We start from the raw sequence: 17182 nt of genomic DNA, 5'->3' as shown, positions 1-17182 counted from the left end.
ACTCAATTTCTCAGACCCGAAATCATATTACGAATCCCGCTGGCGTTTGATTAGTCTCTTTCCATTAAGTGACAGAGGTACTTTTCAGGAAGTATCATTTATCTTGGATCTTATTAATGGCAAAATTGACTGCCCGGCCCTTCTAGAAAGAATACAGTTTTATGTTCCTTACAGAAATTATCGCCGTGGCAAGATTGCATTGACTTTGGTAGGACATTATATAAAGCCAATTCGCCTCTCGTTAGAACGTTGTCTGACCTTAATTATCTTCCCTCCCTTTTAGATTTAGACCTTTCTAGAACCAAACATGTATTTCAAATGCAATTAAAAATTACTTTCTATGTAAGAAATCAAATATTTGTTATTTTAGTTTTATAATTATTAATTTCGTTAAAATTCAATTGTAACTTGTATATATTTTTAACAATTTAATGGTTTCTTTTTTGATAATCTAATTTTTCTACACTTTTTAATATTAAATATTGTAAATTTGTCTTTAAGTTCTGAATTTATATCTTAAATGTCTGTTCTGAATTTTGCTAGACATTAATGAATAAATAAATAAATATTTGTAGCAGTGTGAACTGGGTACTGTTTTGATCTCATCATACGATCTTTTTGAACTCATTACTTTTTGGTTGCATTTTGTTTTTAATTCTAATAAACCCTCCATCTTATACCTAAAAAGTTGGAACACATTCTTCGAACTCTTCAATCTCTGGTTGTTTTATGGTCTTTGTTGTGGTGGTAGAGAGGTGTGTGACGTTGACTGTTCTTCACAAACTGTCGTAATCTCAACTACATTTTGTACTTATCTCAGTTGCTAATAGGCGGTGGTCAAGAGTGATTTGTGTCACAGTTTCTGGGAACGATGGAGTTGATTTTGCTATAGCTATAACAGCTAGCCGTATCCTATGAATATATAATAGGACTATGAATAAGTTCGTGCGGTTTTACAACAGATGGCGTAATTTGATTATTATTCCATCGATCCACATTTCCAAACATTCATTGGAGAGCTACTGTCGTAAGGCACAAACGTCAGTATAAGTTTTTTATTTGAAGCGTAAACAACAATATTTTTACCACACTTGAAAATGTCGAATTTCGTGCCAAATAATGTGTTTTTGCGGGGAATTCTTTAATATGAAGAAAAAAGCAGCCGAAAGTCATCGTATCTTGGTGGAAGTTTATGGTGAGCATGCTCTAGCTGAGCGAACGTGCCAGAAGTGGTTTGCACGCTTTAAAAGTGGTGATTTTGGCCGCGCCGCCAAAGTTCATGGATACCGAATTGGAGGAATTGCTCGATCAAGATCCGGCTCAAACGCAAGAAGAGGTTGCAAAAACTTTGGGAGTTGATCAATCAACCATTTCCAAACGTTTAAAAGCCATGGGAATGATCCGAAATTCAAATTTCGAAAAAAGCGCACGAACTTATTCATAGTCCTAATAAGTATCATACAATACAGCCAGAGCCGTACATTACTGTAATATACAGCACACTAAAAAGTTATAAGACCAAATAAATTTCTTAAACTTGTATTATCAGTTGAGGGCTAGCAATTTATGTTTTTAATATTTAAACCTTTAATGATTTAAGTTTTAAAAATATCTAGAAATAAGCACAGATTTCAAGAAACTTCGACCTTTAAGAAGTAAGTAAAATCGTCAGAAAGAAAAAGTAAAATACCAATAATAACGGCGGCCGCCGAGGCGAATGGGTTGGAGCGTGACTACCATTTGGAATTCACAAAGAGAACGTAGGTTCGAATCTCGGTGAAAACACCAAAATTAAGAAAAATGTTTTTCTAATAGCGGTCGACCCTCGGCAGGCAATGGCAAACCTCCGAGTGTATTTCTGCTGAAAAAGCTCCTCATAAAAATCTCTGCCATTCGGATTCGGCTTGAAACTGTAGGTCCCTCCATTTGTGGAACAACATCAAGACGCACGTCACAAATAGGAGGAGGAGCTCGACCAAACACCCAAAAATGGTGTACGCGCCAGTTATATACATATATCAGTTATAGCGTTATAATACTGGAAAATCCACCCCACATCGAATTATCATCAAAAAAGTTCTATATACTCGATAATATTCATTTTTGTGGATATAAATCATATAGGCGTTTTGGTTGTTTTGGTTTTGACACTAATGGCTGTCCAAACCACGACAGAATCCTCTCCGAAATGAGCCATTCTCTCCTCCTTTTGTTTCCATTTATCATGTCAATGTTCAGTACTTTTCTGCAAATGTCAATCTGGCCTGTTTGAGGCGAGGTTTAGTTACTCGTTTTATATATTCTAGACGATTTCTTGCAAAATTTGTTGCACACGACGGGCCGTGACTCTAAAATTAAGAGTGGGTTTAATTTCAGCAGGGTTATTTAATTAATTTATTTATTTATAGCTAAACGTGTGATTTCCTGAATATCTCTCGAGCTAAGTTTTGATTTTCTACCACTTCTCTTGGCACATCTGTACTTTTCTTTTAAATGGAAGTAATGTAAAACCACTGTTTTGCTTTTCTTTAATTTTGGAGCAACCTCTCCAACCTCTTGTAATGCCTCCTCTCCATGCTAAAATTTGGTTTTCTTTAAATTCAGACAAAGCTTTCCACGCGGAATATTTTGTATTCCTAAACCAAAACAACCACATAAATACCTGTATGAGAACGAGATAAAGCGATCAGAAGCACTTATAATAATTTTAATGTAATAACTTAAATTGTATACTTTTAAATCAAAAGCAAACACTTTTTGTCTTATATGTAGCTATTTTGTTAGTACAGAACAAGAATTTCCGTGGCTTTAGAATAAATCATCATAATCTCATCATAATTCTTACTACTGTAATTTTTCCATGCGGTTCTTGTTCGTTCTCATTTTAGCAACTCTTTAAGTTGTGTGTCCTTGCCCGAATGTTTTTCGAAGACTTTTAGCACAATAGGCAACGGACATCGAACGCACGATCAACAGAGTTTAGCACAAGCTGACACGGTTACGGAGAGGATCACCTAGCAAAACTAAAACTAAAATAATAAATAAAGAAAACGATAAAATTTTCAACATCCTTAACTTTACCAAGGAACTTCTTTTTTCCGTAGATTAATTCAAACAATGAAAGGGGAAACCAAGAACTAAAAAAAAAGATTTGCAAACACTCAGAAATTCAAAAAGATATTGGCATACATATATTATATTTTGGTACATATAAATTTTTTACAAGGAAAAACCAATGAACTAAAAATAGAAATCATATATAATTCTCAATCAGAACATAAAAAAGTGCGCATTTAATATATTTTCTGAATTAGACTTAACAAATAATAAGAGATCTTTATGAAAAACTAATTAACAAGAGATCCTTAATTAAACAGCAAATATCTTTTGAATGTCATGTTGTGCTTACTTTCCTTTTTCAATATGGCATATTTAATTTTTCTTGAGGAGCTATTTAGTTCAAACATAAAAATTCTTATATGTACTTATGAGTCCCTGCAGGTAAAAATAGTTGCCAAATTTATTTATAAAATCACTTTCAGCATTTCTAGGTCAATAAGAGCAAACGTAGAGCTTTGGAAAATTTTTACTAGCCTTGTAGAAATAGCAAATATCATTACAACCATGGCAAGATTGGCATTGATGGGCTACTAAACATGAGCAGCGAGGGAGACGTAGCAGACGCTTGAAATTGGCAAATATGCCAGCAACAGCAGACCACATGCATACTAAGCGCATAAATGAAAGGCAGAAGCCGGAAAAGACAGAAACCGCAATGTCAGCAGCGGATACCGTTTTGGCCACGAAACTCGCTGAAGCAGAACAATTTCGCAACTTTTTTGCTGATGCTCCATCAGAAGAAAGCAAGTAACCAAAAAGACAGTACACATAACTGTAAATGTGGAAAAAATTAAATCCTACACTTCCCAACTTCTTACACACATTGCGAGCTTAGTAGTTCTAGTGGATGCTGTGCTAAGCTTATATCGCGCCTTGTCGCGTATGTGCGGCTAAAGGACTCATTTTTCGACTGCAACTTGGCAAGAATGCGCGTCATCTACAGTGCCACCGTGTCTAAGTTGGAGACTTTCATTTAGAGATGGATCGAACGTTGTCTTGAAATGAAAGCAAGTGAAGGACATAAATATGTACACAGCCTCTTTTTCTCTTGTAGTTCAAATTGGCTACTACATATCTTTGTATATATTTGCGATATTTTTCACTCGCAATTTTCGCTAGCAGCCGAAAAAATTTTATTTATCACTTTATTTTCAAGTATGCAATTAATAATCATTTCATCTTATATAGGATTCTTCCACAAATAGAGGAACCTCCAGTTGTATGCCGCAACAAATGCCAGAGCTAATTTCCCACTTTAATTTCATCTTATCAAAATACATAGTATTCTCTCTTAGGCTTTCCACGTCGTAAGAGCTCAAATTTTGCGAACCTTCATACCCTAAAATTGTGCGCTCTAGGTTGGTATAAGAAGTCTTCATGTGGAGACCATACCAAAATTTTTTAATACACCGGATTGTAGGTGTGAAAAAGGTGTATCTTAAATTTGGACTCTATTCCATCTGCTAATAATTAACTTGAAGCTTTTAGAAAGTAAAACATGGATATTTGCGCTCTCGTTTGTACTGAACTTTATTAAAGATGCCACTGAATGCCCATCTCTTGATTTAATTTTCTTACACCTCCAGGAATACTTCGTAGGACTTCCTTTCCATCTCAATAAGTTCGACACAAATTATGCTCGTAAGGCTCATACTGAACAGGCACTTCGTAATTTTAATGAGTTTTTTTAACCCTATCTTTTACTTGAGTTAAGCTTATATTTGTAGTCATGTTTTCTTGACCTCTTCAATTAATAAAAGAAAAATAAATTAAAAAAACTCAGATTTATTGGAAAATGTAGTCAAAAATTGGGGACCTACGGTTTTATGCCGCCTCCGAACGGCAAATAGTATTTTGTGAAAAGCTTTAAAAAAGACTAGAAGTTCGCCATTACCTGCCGAGGGGCGATCGCTAACATATGGCCTAAAAAGTCCCGGACGTAACAAAGAAAACACTTTTATTACTGTTCAAAACTAGTTTCATCCAACAACATAATTTCCATCAAGAACAACGCAATCATTCCAGCGCCGTTCTAACATTTCATTACCCACTTTTGTAGAACGATTTTTCTTTTGCCCCAAAATAGGCCTCAGTTTCTGCGATAACCTCTTCATTCGAGCGAAATTTCTTACCAGCGAGCTTTTTTTTTTTAGGTCAGCGGCAATTCGAAGTTCAATACCTGTACAACCAGCACTTTCTTTTGATATCTTTACGATGTCAACTAACTCACGCAACTTCACTTTTCGATCATTAAAACGAAGTAATGAATAGAATATCATGAAATTTTAACGGCTGTCTTTTTAAGGTTAGTACTAACTGAAAATGAGGTGAATGCAATAGAGCTAGTGACAATTATGTGTTAGGCCCGGGACTTTTCAGCCCATGTGTTGTTAGAAAAACGTTTCTATCTTTCTTTTTTCTATCATTTATTGCTTCATGATCAATGTTTCGATCCTGGCAACTACCGAATGGTAGTTACGCACAAACTCAATCGATTACGGCGGCCACCCACACGTATACGTAACATAAAGAGACCAAAAAGGCGGCGTAAGTGAAAACTAATTGAATACACGGGGGAAGATGCGGTATATTGATACCAAAATATATGTAAAGTATACTTCATTGATTACTTACGCCGTGTGGAGTGTTCGAAGCAAAACTATACGAAACGATGTTGGATGGTTCCACGACTCACTTCTGCCCTACTATATATGTGTGTATGAGTATATGCAACGCATACGAGTATTCGTGTGCAGATGAAGATGAGAATGAAAGTACTTAAAAGCTCCAGTACCATTGTAACATTACAAGGGCTGATCACATCGCACTTAATGGGCGTTATTAATTTCTTAAATAACCATTCCAGGTGCATTCGAATTAATGTTGCATGCCACAATCATTGGCAGACATGTGCTTGCGCTCGACTGGCGTCCATTAACGCAATCATCAATCTGCACAGAGATAGTGGTATGAAAGGGCGCCAGGTGGTGCATCTGAAAGGGCCAGCATCAGCGAAAGGTATACTTTCATATTCGATGAAGTCACTGAAAGAGCGGATGATCGTTTGCAAAATGTGTTGAAGAATACATGGAAGATACTTTAATGTATTCACCGGCCATTATTATGATAAATGAGTGCGTAGACAATCAGTAAAATTACTGAAAACCAATTCTTTTTAACATAAATACGGCAATTTTTATTACTCTTAAAGTCAAACTTACGAGCATAACAAGAATCTTGAATTGACCCTCTCTGATTATGCTTGTAGAGGAATCTTGCTTTTGAAATATGTACGATACCAAACTTGTAGATTTTTGTGCTACGCCCGCCAAGCCTGGATTCATTCTTAAAAGCTGTATTTATTCTTCGAAATCTATTTCATCACCTTCAAAGTGCAGGGCAAGGTTAATTGTCAAGCCTTTTTCTATCTTTTTTGAATTATTTGAACTACAAGTTATCAAGTTTTGGTGTTCATGTATCCAAAAGGCTTACAAAGTAGGGGAAAGTGAGAGAGTAAAATGGCATTTCCTTTTTAGGGGAAGGTGCAAGTTTTTATGGGTAAATTTTTACTTGTAAGAATTTGCAAGTGAGAACAGCTGATCGCAAAGTAAAAATAAACACGAATCCTAAGTTCTAAATTTAAATAAAAATGGTGATTAAAATGGGGAATGTTAGTACGTATTTTAGATTAAATTTCTAAAGTTTACTTCACGTCATATATTAAATAGGAATCGGCCAATGCTATAGAGCTATGTACTTCTGAACCGAAGCATGCAGTCACCGTTGGAGCAGTTTCCGAAACACAAGCGGAAAACACTGAAGGTATCTTTTGTGTTTTATTCTTGTACTTTTTGGTTTGTTGCCGATTTAAACACAGAGGCATCTGGAAGGGAAACACTGGAAATTCTCTTTTAATGTTTCATTTGCGGTCACACGGGCAAAATTGTTTTTGACGTTTACTTCTTTAGGATCTTCTGGTTCGGTTATATTCTACAATCCGTGAAAATGTAAGCCGAGAAAGTTTATCTGCAGTTTGTTAAATATTTCATTGAAGAAAGCAAACGGGTTAAATAATAAATAATTTATTGCTTTTTTATTTACATATACAACATATATAAATTTTGTATTTGAATAAAAAACAATTTACTTAAAAATATTTCATATAAAAATACGTAACTTAAAATTAACTTGAGTATCGAGAATGAAAAAAAAATTAGAGTTCAACATAAACATGTCCTATATGTTTTTTAAGTCATAGCTACTTTACTAGCAAAAACCATCTTATATTTCCCAAGCAGCGTTCTGATGTTTGTCATCGTTGATATCTTCCGTTTGATTGGAAACCGACACAGAACTCAGAACTTTCTCCCACAAAAGAAGAAAACAAATGAAGCAACTGTCAAAAATTGCTTTAAGATTGGAAATACGAATAAGAAGCACAAAACGTGTCGAGAGTACGGGAGACAAATTTCCTTCTCTCTTCCTTCTGTCCTTCCCCGTACAAAATTTTTCCTTCCAAATGTTTTGCTGTGTAAATGGGCACTAACAGCGATGATGAAATGGAACAAATTATTGTGGGCGAAATACAATTACGCGATGCTGAGCTCGTTATTATGCATTTTATTTGCTTTATTTTATTTGAATTAAATAAAAGGAAGCTTAACTGAAAAATTGTTTATTTTTTGTTAAGCAGCTGTTCTTAAAACTTGCAAATTGTTACTGGTTTTGTGTTCATGTACTCTTTTTTATATTTTTCTCTTTGAGGGCGAGTTCTCAGAAATTAAGTTACTAGCAAATTACTGGATAATTTTAACATGAAAAGACCTATTTTCTCACTACATAACCTTGTCACCGAAATTTCCTACGAGTTCTCAGTATTTCTGCAGCAGAGCATTCAGCTCGCAAACAAAATAAGTTATATTTAATTTTTTAGATAAATCAGATGCTATTGAATTCACTAAATCCGATTTTTTTTGTTTTCAAAAGCCGTAAGTTGGTGGGCCTATACTTTATTCGACTTTTTTGCTTCTTTTGATCCATACTTAAATATTTTACAATATCTTTTTACACCCTGTATATAATATGAACTGTTTTCGATTTGTCACGTCTCTACTCACTCAACAAAAGTTTTGTAAGGAGTAGCAACAACTAATAAAGCGTACAGAAGCGAACTTGCATAGCAGTCGTAAACAACTTGCTTAAATTAGTGTCTTCCAGTACAAGTGGGGATATAACTCGAAGTTAGCTTACTGTACAAAATCGAAAGAAATTAACTGTCGTTTTATATTATATTTTCAGTAGATATTTTTTGTCTTAATTATTCTTTCTTCCCGTCTATTTTCCTAGTTTCTTCATACCTCTTCTTTGTTAAAAGTCAACGAAACAGTTCAGTAGTGTGAATACATAAATAACCGAGTTGATAGGGGGTTGGTGAATAGAAAGCAGCTATTATTATTATTACTACAACAATATTGCTCAAACTCGCACTCTCAAATAACACAGATGCCCGATTCATCTATGCCCCTTTATCGGTCGCCCTACCTGCATTGTCTAGACGAACGCAACCACAAACGACAAAAACAGCTCGGATCCTCTACATGCGTTGCATGTTGTTCAGCCGCTGCCCACCCATAGACATGTTCTTACATACATAAATATCAGCACCGAAAACTCTAAAAAGCGATTACCAGCACACCCCAATTTTACAGCCTCACTCTCTCACCGCTTGGCGTACATTAGTGTCAAAAAGAATTGCCAATGAAGTCGTCAAATTCCATTAAAAGTGGCAAAAGTTTATACGCGACAAATAAATACACTTCTGTCCAAAGCGATTACAAGCCATTGGTGCCCACGAACATGCCAAAGTACATACAACACACAGCTTCCACGGCAGCAAAAATTCGTCGACGAAATGATGAATTTTAAAATTGAAACATTAAAGCCTATACTGAGTGAAATAATATATGTATAAGTATTATATTTAAAAGGAAAGAGATCCATATGGTTGTAGATGAAAAAGAAATTGAATTGTAGAAACGTTGGTGTTATCCAAAGCACTTTCTTAATCCGGTCGGATAAGTCCTCACTTGGAATGTAAAGAGTGACTGAGACAATAACGGAGGTACATAGACAATGGCATACCAGAATACAGCTATAACTAAATTAAGTTGCCAGTGGTCCAATTACGTACTGGCGTGTGTCCTTTATAAACCTATGAGTGCATTTCGGCCACGACATAGCTTCTTACAACAAGCCAGGTATTCAGAATCGAGAGCATGTAATCTGATACAGCAGCAGAACAGCATTGCGCAAGTATGAGTGCGAGGTATAAGTATTCTATCATTCCTGGTTTTGCACTTACTTCCGCTTATTCTTCCACTTCTTTTCGTTTGTTTATTTTCTATACTGACATGGCTCAATCTTGCATTCTATCATTCTTGATTTCAACGTTGTTATTCTCTCTTTATGCAGGATCCACTTTGACATCGCTGGAAAAAATCACGGCGAAACTCACATGCCAAATGCACACTGTGACGCAGCATAGCAACAGTTACAGCTCCATGTAAGCGGCGCCAAAGTTGATATTTTTGCACGTTATCTTTTATCTTCTGGTTGTCAAAGATTTTACATTCGTGGTTCTATAAAAAGTGCCCTCCTGACTGGTTATGACAGCACTTCCGCTGCTAGAGGCTGTCATATCGGTCGCAAGCGCGGCCGGTGGTTATAGCGTTAGAAATTAGAGAATTTGACATGGGATAATTGTAGGCGAAATAAAAAAAAAACAGCATCAAGTAAATACTATGTTGGTGGCATTTAAAATTGTAAAGTTGAGGTGCTTCCTTGGAACAAATTTGGGTAATTACATGTTGTTATATGTACGATGTTTGCGCTATCCCCCGACTGCGTCGCTTTCATGTGATTTCGGAATTTTAGATACATTTTGCATACATTCGACTTCATACACACTTCTAATTACATTTTTTTAGGTAATTTTGTCACTATTGCTCAATCAAATAAGAATTTCCCCCACCGCAAGGACAAAGAAAAGTTGCAACGAGTTGAAGTGGCTGGCCTCTGACAGAACCGAATGAAGGAACTTACATATACATTCTGTCAATAATTGTTTAATCATCAAAATTTATTTTGTCGCCTTCAAAATAGCCTCCATTCAAAGCAATACACATTTGCCAACAATTAGTCCAGTGATCAAAGCACCTTTTAAACGCGTTTCAAGAGATCTTCTTCAGCTTCTTAGTGGCCTCTCTCGACTCAAAGCGGCGTCCGCGGAGTAGCAATTTAAGTTTTGGGAAAAGGAAAAAGTCACAGGGGGCTAAATTTGATGATATTCGTCGAGTTTTTGGTCAAAAAAGTGTTCACAATATGAGCCTTGTGAGACGGTGCGTTATCATGGTGCAAGATCCATGAATTTTCTTTCCCCAAATTGGGCCGTTTCTTACGGACATTCTCTCTCAAATGTCACATAACTACCGTTGAACCATTTGGAACGAATTCCGAGACCACAGCACCATGATAATCAAAGAATACGACTAGCATGACTTTCACTTTTAACCAACTTTGACGTTGTTTTTTGGATTTCGGGTCATGTGGATAGCGCCGCCTGTTGACTGGTTTGCATGTTGAACTCATATACCCACGTCTCATCACCTGTTATGATGCGCTGGTTAAACGTTGGGTCCGAATTCACTTGCTCAAGCACGTCTTCAGCCACCTTCTTCCGATGAATTTTTTGAAATTTCAGAAATTCAACTCTCTTGGCACGAGGCGAGCAGCCACGCGTCTCATCCCAATTGATGGTGTAAAATGTTGCGAATTGATTCTCAAACTCAAACTTAAATGATGGTTTTCCAGCACCATTTCCTTGACTTTATCGAAGTTTTTATCGGGTGTTCTTTGTTCGATATTTTTATCCATCTTGAAAATCGCAGAGCACACCTGCGGTTGACTGATATAATTAAATGCTAAAAATAAGCTAATTGACAGATCACGCCCAAACTCTGCGACACTATAGAGGACAATTGTACCAATATTCCAGCAAAAAAGGCAGGTCTAGAGCAGGACAATGACACAGAAGATGCAATATCGTATCTTCCTCTTTCTCATCTAAACCGCTTCTGCAGAAGTCATGTGTTTGTATACCCATTAAGAGATGGGTATTCCGCTACCTTGGAGATTGTCGACTGCTTTATGAGAAGTTTTATCGCCGCCTGGCTATCAGTGAAAATGTAGATATCATCTCCAGGCATCGCATCACACTGTACCAGGGTCACGGCTTTCAGTTCAGCCTCAAACACACAACAGTAGTCGAGAAGCCGAAAACTGAGGGAGATCCCCAGATGTTCGACATATACACCTCCCCAACCCTGCACTCGAGGTTTGAACCATCTATGTATACATGGATGGACTCGCCCTTTCCCACTCTTCCTTCAAGGATAGAAGGGTCGTGAACGTTGTAATATCAAGTCTAGGCGGGCGTACATAGTCGACTAGCGAGCGCAGGGCTCTCTCCACTAATTTTCCTTGGATGCATGTTGAGAAGGTCATAGCTTATTGCTAATCTTTCCTTTGCATCAAGCATCCGCTCTAAGAATTTTAACAGAAACGATAAGCTGATCGGATGTAGCCTTTCGGTTTCGAAAGTGTGTGGTTTTCCCTCCTTTGGGAATGAATACCGCTTTTATTTCAGCCCATTTCTTGGGAATATATTTAAGTCGTATCCCCGCCTCAAAAATTAAAGCAATCTTGGGTGCAACCATATCTGTTGTATGTTGCAGATCGGCGGCGACGACTCCATCTAGCCCCGGCAATTCTTAAGATTCGAAACTACCGATGGCAAGTTTTACCAATCGGGTGATATCGTTCAGCTCTCTTCTTAAAATGCGGCATGCCGCACCCTCACTTTCTTTTGAGTATTTCCGTTCGCATTGGAGTTTGGTTTGTACTAACCCATAGGACAGAAGGTGCGAAGTGCTGTGGGGAGGCAACGATTAACGAAAAATTGTTATCGCCGCAAGTCTGTGGCTGCAAGATTCCAAGTTTCGCAGAAGTTTCACGGAAATATTGTTCACTTGTTCACATTATTATTCCTGTTATACAAAGAAATGTGTTCTAAGGAGATGATACTATTTTTTTTTTCATTTCTTGCAGGGCAAGACGGTGACTCAAACCTTTATGTATATGTATGCTTTCGGGTTTAATGAAAGGTTAACAACCGTATTTTTAATTTCAAGTACTTAAAGGATATATGTCAATTAACACAAAATGCTGTTTCACACAAAATACTCGATGCAACCTTACTTGCATGCAATGTTAGGAAAGATGATACCGCGATTATGAATTGTACCGACTGCTGAATAATTTAAGCAGCAGGATGCATTTCTTACCAATTTTTTGCAGGCATTGAATCGCTCAGTCAGTAGTGCGTCCCTCGGATACCACTAAACAGGGTTACTAGTTCGCCGTGTTAAGTTATGTAAGAAATTGTCCAGTAGAATTGCTTTAGAGAATATTTTTTATTCACGTACCACCCCAATTTACAAACTCGTCTGTAGGATTTGTAGGTTTATATTGCTTAAAGAGAAATTCAAGATAATTTCATGTGATAGCAAATGCAAATATTTTTATTCAATTACAACATTCAGTTACAAAGTTAATGCGCCGCAGCCAGCCAAATCCGAAAAATCCAAGGCTCAAGCCAGAAATCACCGCCAAACACAGCCAGTAGTTAAAGTTCATAAAAACCATCATCAGTAAATAAGAAATCATAACCTGTACTGTATGCAATAAAGTATGGATGAAGTGGGCTGTAGTGCTGATTTCATGCCTATATCCATTTCGATAACGGCCAGTCAATGGCGTCTCTGAATAACTCGATTTAACAGCCGTAGACACTTTAGCATCACGCATTTCCTTAGCGGAGTTCTTTTTCAAAAGCTGTTGATTGAAGAACTTTAGTGCTTCGTAAGAAAAGGCCAGCACAAAGATCGCTAACGTAGCAAATATGAACTCTACTATGTCGCTGACTGTCCAACCGTGCCAAAGAATCTGCTCACAATTTCCGCCATGAAACTAAAATTCAAAACAAAAGCTAAAAGCTCGCGCTAAGAAAAGATACGAGTGCATGAATTGCACGAATACAAGTTTTAAATAACGCAGAGCGCGCATACGAGCTACAGCAACACATACATGCATATATTTGTACACACGAGTGCATATATAGTAGTCTACCGAAAGCTCTATATTCAAATGCATTGCAATGCCTATGCGCAATCCGGTTTATAGAAATACAAAACAAAACGTCTCGCTTAAACAACTCACCACCATGAGCATGGGACATGGCCCACTGTAATGTCGATGGTCTAAATGGTAATCTGCAGTCATAATATGGCGAAACAGTCGATTTCCTACAATCAATGAAACGTTTGTGTCTATGTAATTTTATGTAAATTAGACCAGGACCAGGGTCAATTCTTTTCGCGAGCACTTTTATTTATAAATTACGCGATTTACAAGTGTAAAGTGCGTGCCGTGGTTCTTTGCAGAGAGTTTCAAGTGTTTTATGCGGCTATCAAAACAAATCAAACTGCGTTCTCCGAGCGTATTTTTGCACTTGTAAGTACTTGCACATTCGTTCGATCACACTTTCGTACTGCCCAAAAATTAATACTTGTAATAGATAACAACTATTAAAGCTTCGGTGGACTGAGTGGCATTCGCGAGAGCTCAACACATGAAAGTAAGTAAATAACACAGATAATTTTTTCACACAAGCACCAGACGATCAAATTCTTATGTGAAAACGGTCGCTAAGTCCGCAAACCCACAAGAAGATTTCGATATATAGCCAATTAAGCGATTTAGATTAAAGAACCAAAGACAGATAATGGAAATTTCTAATATCTAGAGAACACGGGCACCGATCAAAACAAATTATGTATCAAATTAAAATAATAATTATAAAACAATAATGTAATAAAATGTATATCTTTTCTTAATTCTTAATTTCTGCACTGAAGCTACGCGTGGACTTGTGCGCAACGCTCAATCAAGTACGGAAGGAGTTGGAGTGTGTATTTCTGGTGCCAACACTTGGCGCAAAGTTTGTGGTTTCTAAACTCTCTACTCCACCAGGAACACTTGGATGTGTGTCCCACTTTCGTTGGCACTTTCCCGCTACCTTTCGCAAGTGCTCCTCCAGAGTGCGGCTGAATCTTTCGACCGTTCCTTGGGAGTGCGCGTGCAAGGGCGTTATACGTGTTTTCTTAATCCCCAACACCTTATTTTAATCAGCAACTCCGCTCTTTAAATACTGCAGACTCGAAGTTTTTTTCTTAGTCTGAATGCAATTCAATAGGTACTCCAAATTTAGTCACCCATTTCTGCACAAAGACCCCAGCAATGGTTTTGGCCTCTTGGTTTGGAAGAGCGTACACTTCTGGCCACTTACTGAAGTAGTCCTAATCATCGGATTGCAAATGCATTGATCTCATGTCAACTATCCACTCGAATCTCTCTACATAGTGGACTAACCACCTTACAGATTGGGATTACTTTAAACACATTTTGGAAGGCCCAGATGACCACCTGCCGATAATCAACACAAAGGATCAACTTGATGACGAAGTACTTCGATTGACAAATAACATCCAACGCGCAGCAGAGTACAGACTACAATAGGTGCGCTTCAACTTTTTTCCGATAGGGAGGGCGAACGACGCAATACTTTTTATTTTTCGCTTGTCATTTGTAAACTTCATTAGTATACATTTCATCATGGAATGCTACACACTTGAGCAACGATTGCAAATCGTGCAAATTTTTTATGAAAATAATCGTTCTGTTGCTGCTACTTTAAGACTACTTTTTTCCAAAAAATCATCTTCAGTGATGAAGCTCACTTTTGGCTCAATGGCTTTGTCAACAAGCAAAATATGCGTTACTGGGCAGAAAGCAATCCACACGTAATTCATGAGGCACCGTTGCATCCCCAAATAAATCACAACCTTAAGGAAAACCATCTCAGGTCACAAGTATACCAACGAAATAAAGGAAATGGTATTGAAGAACCGGAAAGAAAAGCTCAACTAAATAAAATAACTAAAAAACTTAGCGACGAAATTAAAGCGTACAGAAACAGTTCATTCACAAAATGCCTGCAATAATTAACAAATGAACGGAAGAAAAGTTATTCGCTGTGGAAATGTACCAAAAAATTAAAACAACCGTTATCTCAGAACGCGCCCATCACGATACATGGCAATAAGTGAGCCAAAACAAATAAACAAAAAGCAGATACATTCTCCTCCTCGAGGAGATCTTCACACCATATATATGTTCATACCATATGGATCGGTAATGGCTGATGATATGGATCACGACGGCGATAGCAATGCTATAAATGAGATCCCTCCGGCTTCACAAGACGAAATAATAGAAGAAAATTCATATCTAAAGATAAAAAAATCGCCAGGCTACGACCTTATTACTGCTGAAATATTGAAACTGTTCCCGAACAATATTATTGCTGTATTGACGAATATCGTCAACACCACATTTAAGCTAAAATATTTTCCAATATATTGGAAAACAGCGGAAGTCGTTAAGTTCAATTAGACAGGTAAAGATACTCACGATGTAACATCATACAGGCCTATCTCGCTTCTTCCAATACCATCGAAAATGGTGGTAAAATTATTAATCAAAAGGATCAACATAATAATAGAAAGCAAGAAAATTATACCGACGCACCAATTTGGATTCCGCACGAAGCATTCGACTATCGATCAAGTACATAGGATAGTGCGAATAATAGAAAATGCTTTTGAAGAAAGAAAAACCTGCTCTGCGGTATTTCTTGATATATCCAAGGCGTTCGACAAAGTATGCCACTTTGGGCTACAGAAGAAAATAAATGCGTTGCTACCCAAGCAGAACTTCACCATCCTACTATACATTCATATTTATCCGACCGTTACTTCAGAGTAAAACAAGAAGATCCATATTCATGTCTCAAACCAATCAAAGCAGGGGTTCCCCAGGGAAGCGTACTTGGCCCTCTATTGTATTTGCTCTTTACATGCGATCTGCCATGCAATTCAAACGGCGTAACAGCTACTTTTGCCGACGATACAGCTATTCTTTCGATAGGAAACACGGAAAACACATCGACATCACAATTACAACTAGCCATAAATGACCAATAAATGGCATATTAAATTGAATGAATGCAAGTCTGTGCATATAAATTTCACCCAAAACAAAATCAAATATGTCCCAATATATTTAAATGGTAGACAGGTTCCATACTCAAATACTGCAAAGTATCTGGGCATGACTCTAGACGCCAAGCTAAGATGGAACGCCCATGTTAAGAAAAAGAAAGAAGAAATGGAATTAAAATACAGAAATATGCATTGGCTTATGGGAAAGGAATCAACACTATCCACCAGTAATAAAAATGATTGTATACAAACAAATTCTGAAGCCTGTATGGTCCTACGGCGCATAGTTATGTGGCTGCTCCAGCCAAAGTAACATTCAATCTATACAAAGGCTCCAAAATAAAATTATTAAATATGCAGTCGGTGCTCCGTCGTATATCCGTAGCTCCGATCTTGAACGCGACCTAAATATTGACTCGGTGGCAGACACAATAAAAAAGATAGCAAAAGCCCACGATGAAAGATTAAAAAACCACGTTAATACGGAGGCCTCTATTCTTGTCAATCCAGCTAATTGGAGAAGAAGACTGAAACGCAAAAAGCCCAAAGACTTAATGTACTAACCACACCTTAGCGTTAATTGTTGTATATACCTTATTTTCTAAATTCTACACAAATTGCTCGTTAGTAATCAAATTTTTCTTTGTAACTAGTCGCAATGTAAAATAAAATAAATGAAAAATGTCAACTATCCACTCGAATCTCTCTACATAGGGGAAATCCGTACACTCTATACCAGGTCGCCGAGATAGTGAATCAGCATTTCCATGTTGTTCCTTTTTCAGATGCTCGAGATAGTTCCTCTCCAGCGTCTTTTGCTGCCT

At 37.2% G+C, this 17182-nt stretch overlaps 1 protein-coding gene across 1 annotated transcript; it reads right to left on the bottom strand.

Annotated features, from left to right (window-relative positions):
• Positions 1-12736: 12736 nt before the first annotated feature.
• On the bottom strand, positions 12737-13778 carry LOC129238899 (high affinity copper uptake protein 1-like). The gene is made up of 2 exons (XM_054874125.1): positions 13456-13778; positions 12737-13206 (listed from the first exon to the last, which is right to left on the bottom strand). The coding sequence occupies exons 1-2, from the start codon at positions 13516-13518 to the stop codon at positions 12763-12765; spliced, it is 507 nt and encodes a 168-aa protein (XP_054730100.1). The 5' UTR covers positions 13519-13778; the 3' UTR covers positions 12737-12762.
• Between the last annotated feature and the right edge of the window lie 3404 nt (positions 13779-17182).

This window comes from Anastrepha obliqua, chromosome 2 (genome assembly GCF_027943255.1).
Source record: "Anastrepha obliqua isolate idAnaObli1 chromosome 2, idAnaObli1_1.0, whole genome shotgun sequence".
Lineage (NCBI taxonomy): Eukaryota > Metazoa > Arthropoda > Insecta > Diptera > Tephritidae > Anastrepha > Anastrepha obliqua.
The sequence above is the reverse complement of the archived record's forward strand: the minus strand, read 5'-3'. Positions and strand labels throughout refer to the sequence as shown.

Bases quoted from the DNA above. Each gene is read 5' to 3' on its own strand.
- LOC129238899 (XM_054874125.1), bottom strand. From the start codon at position 13,518: ATGACTGCAGATTACCATTTAGACCATCGACATTACAGTGGGCCATGT. The intron at 13,207-13,455 runs GTGAGTTGTTTA...TTTGAATTTTAG, and splicing joins CATGTCCCATGCTCATGGTG to TTTCATGGCGGAAATTGTGA.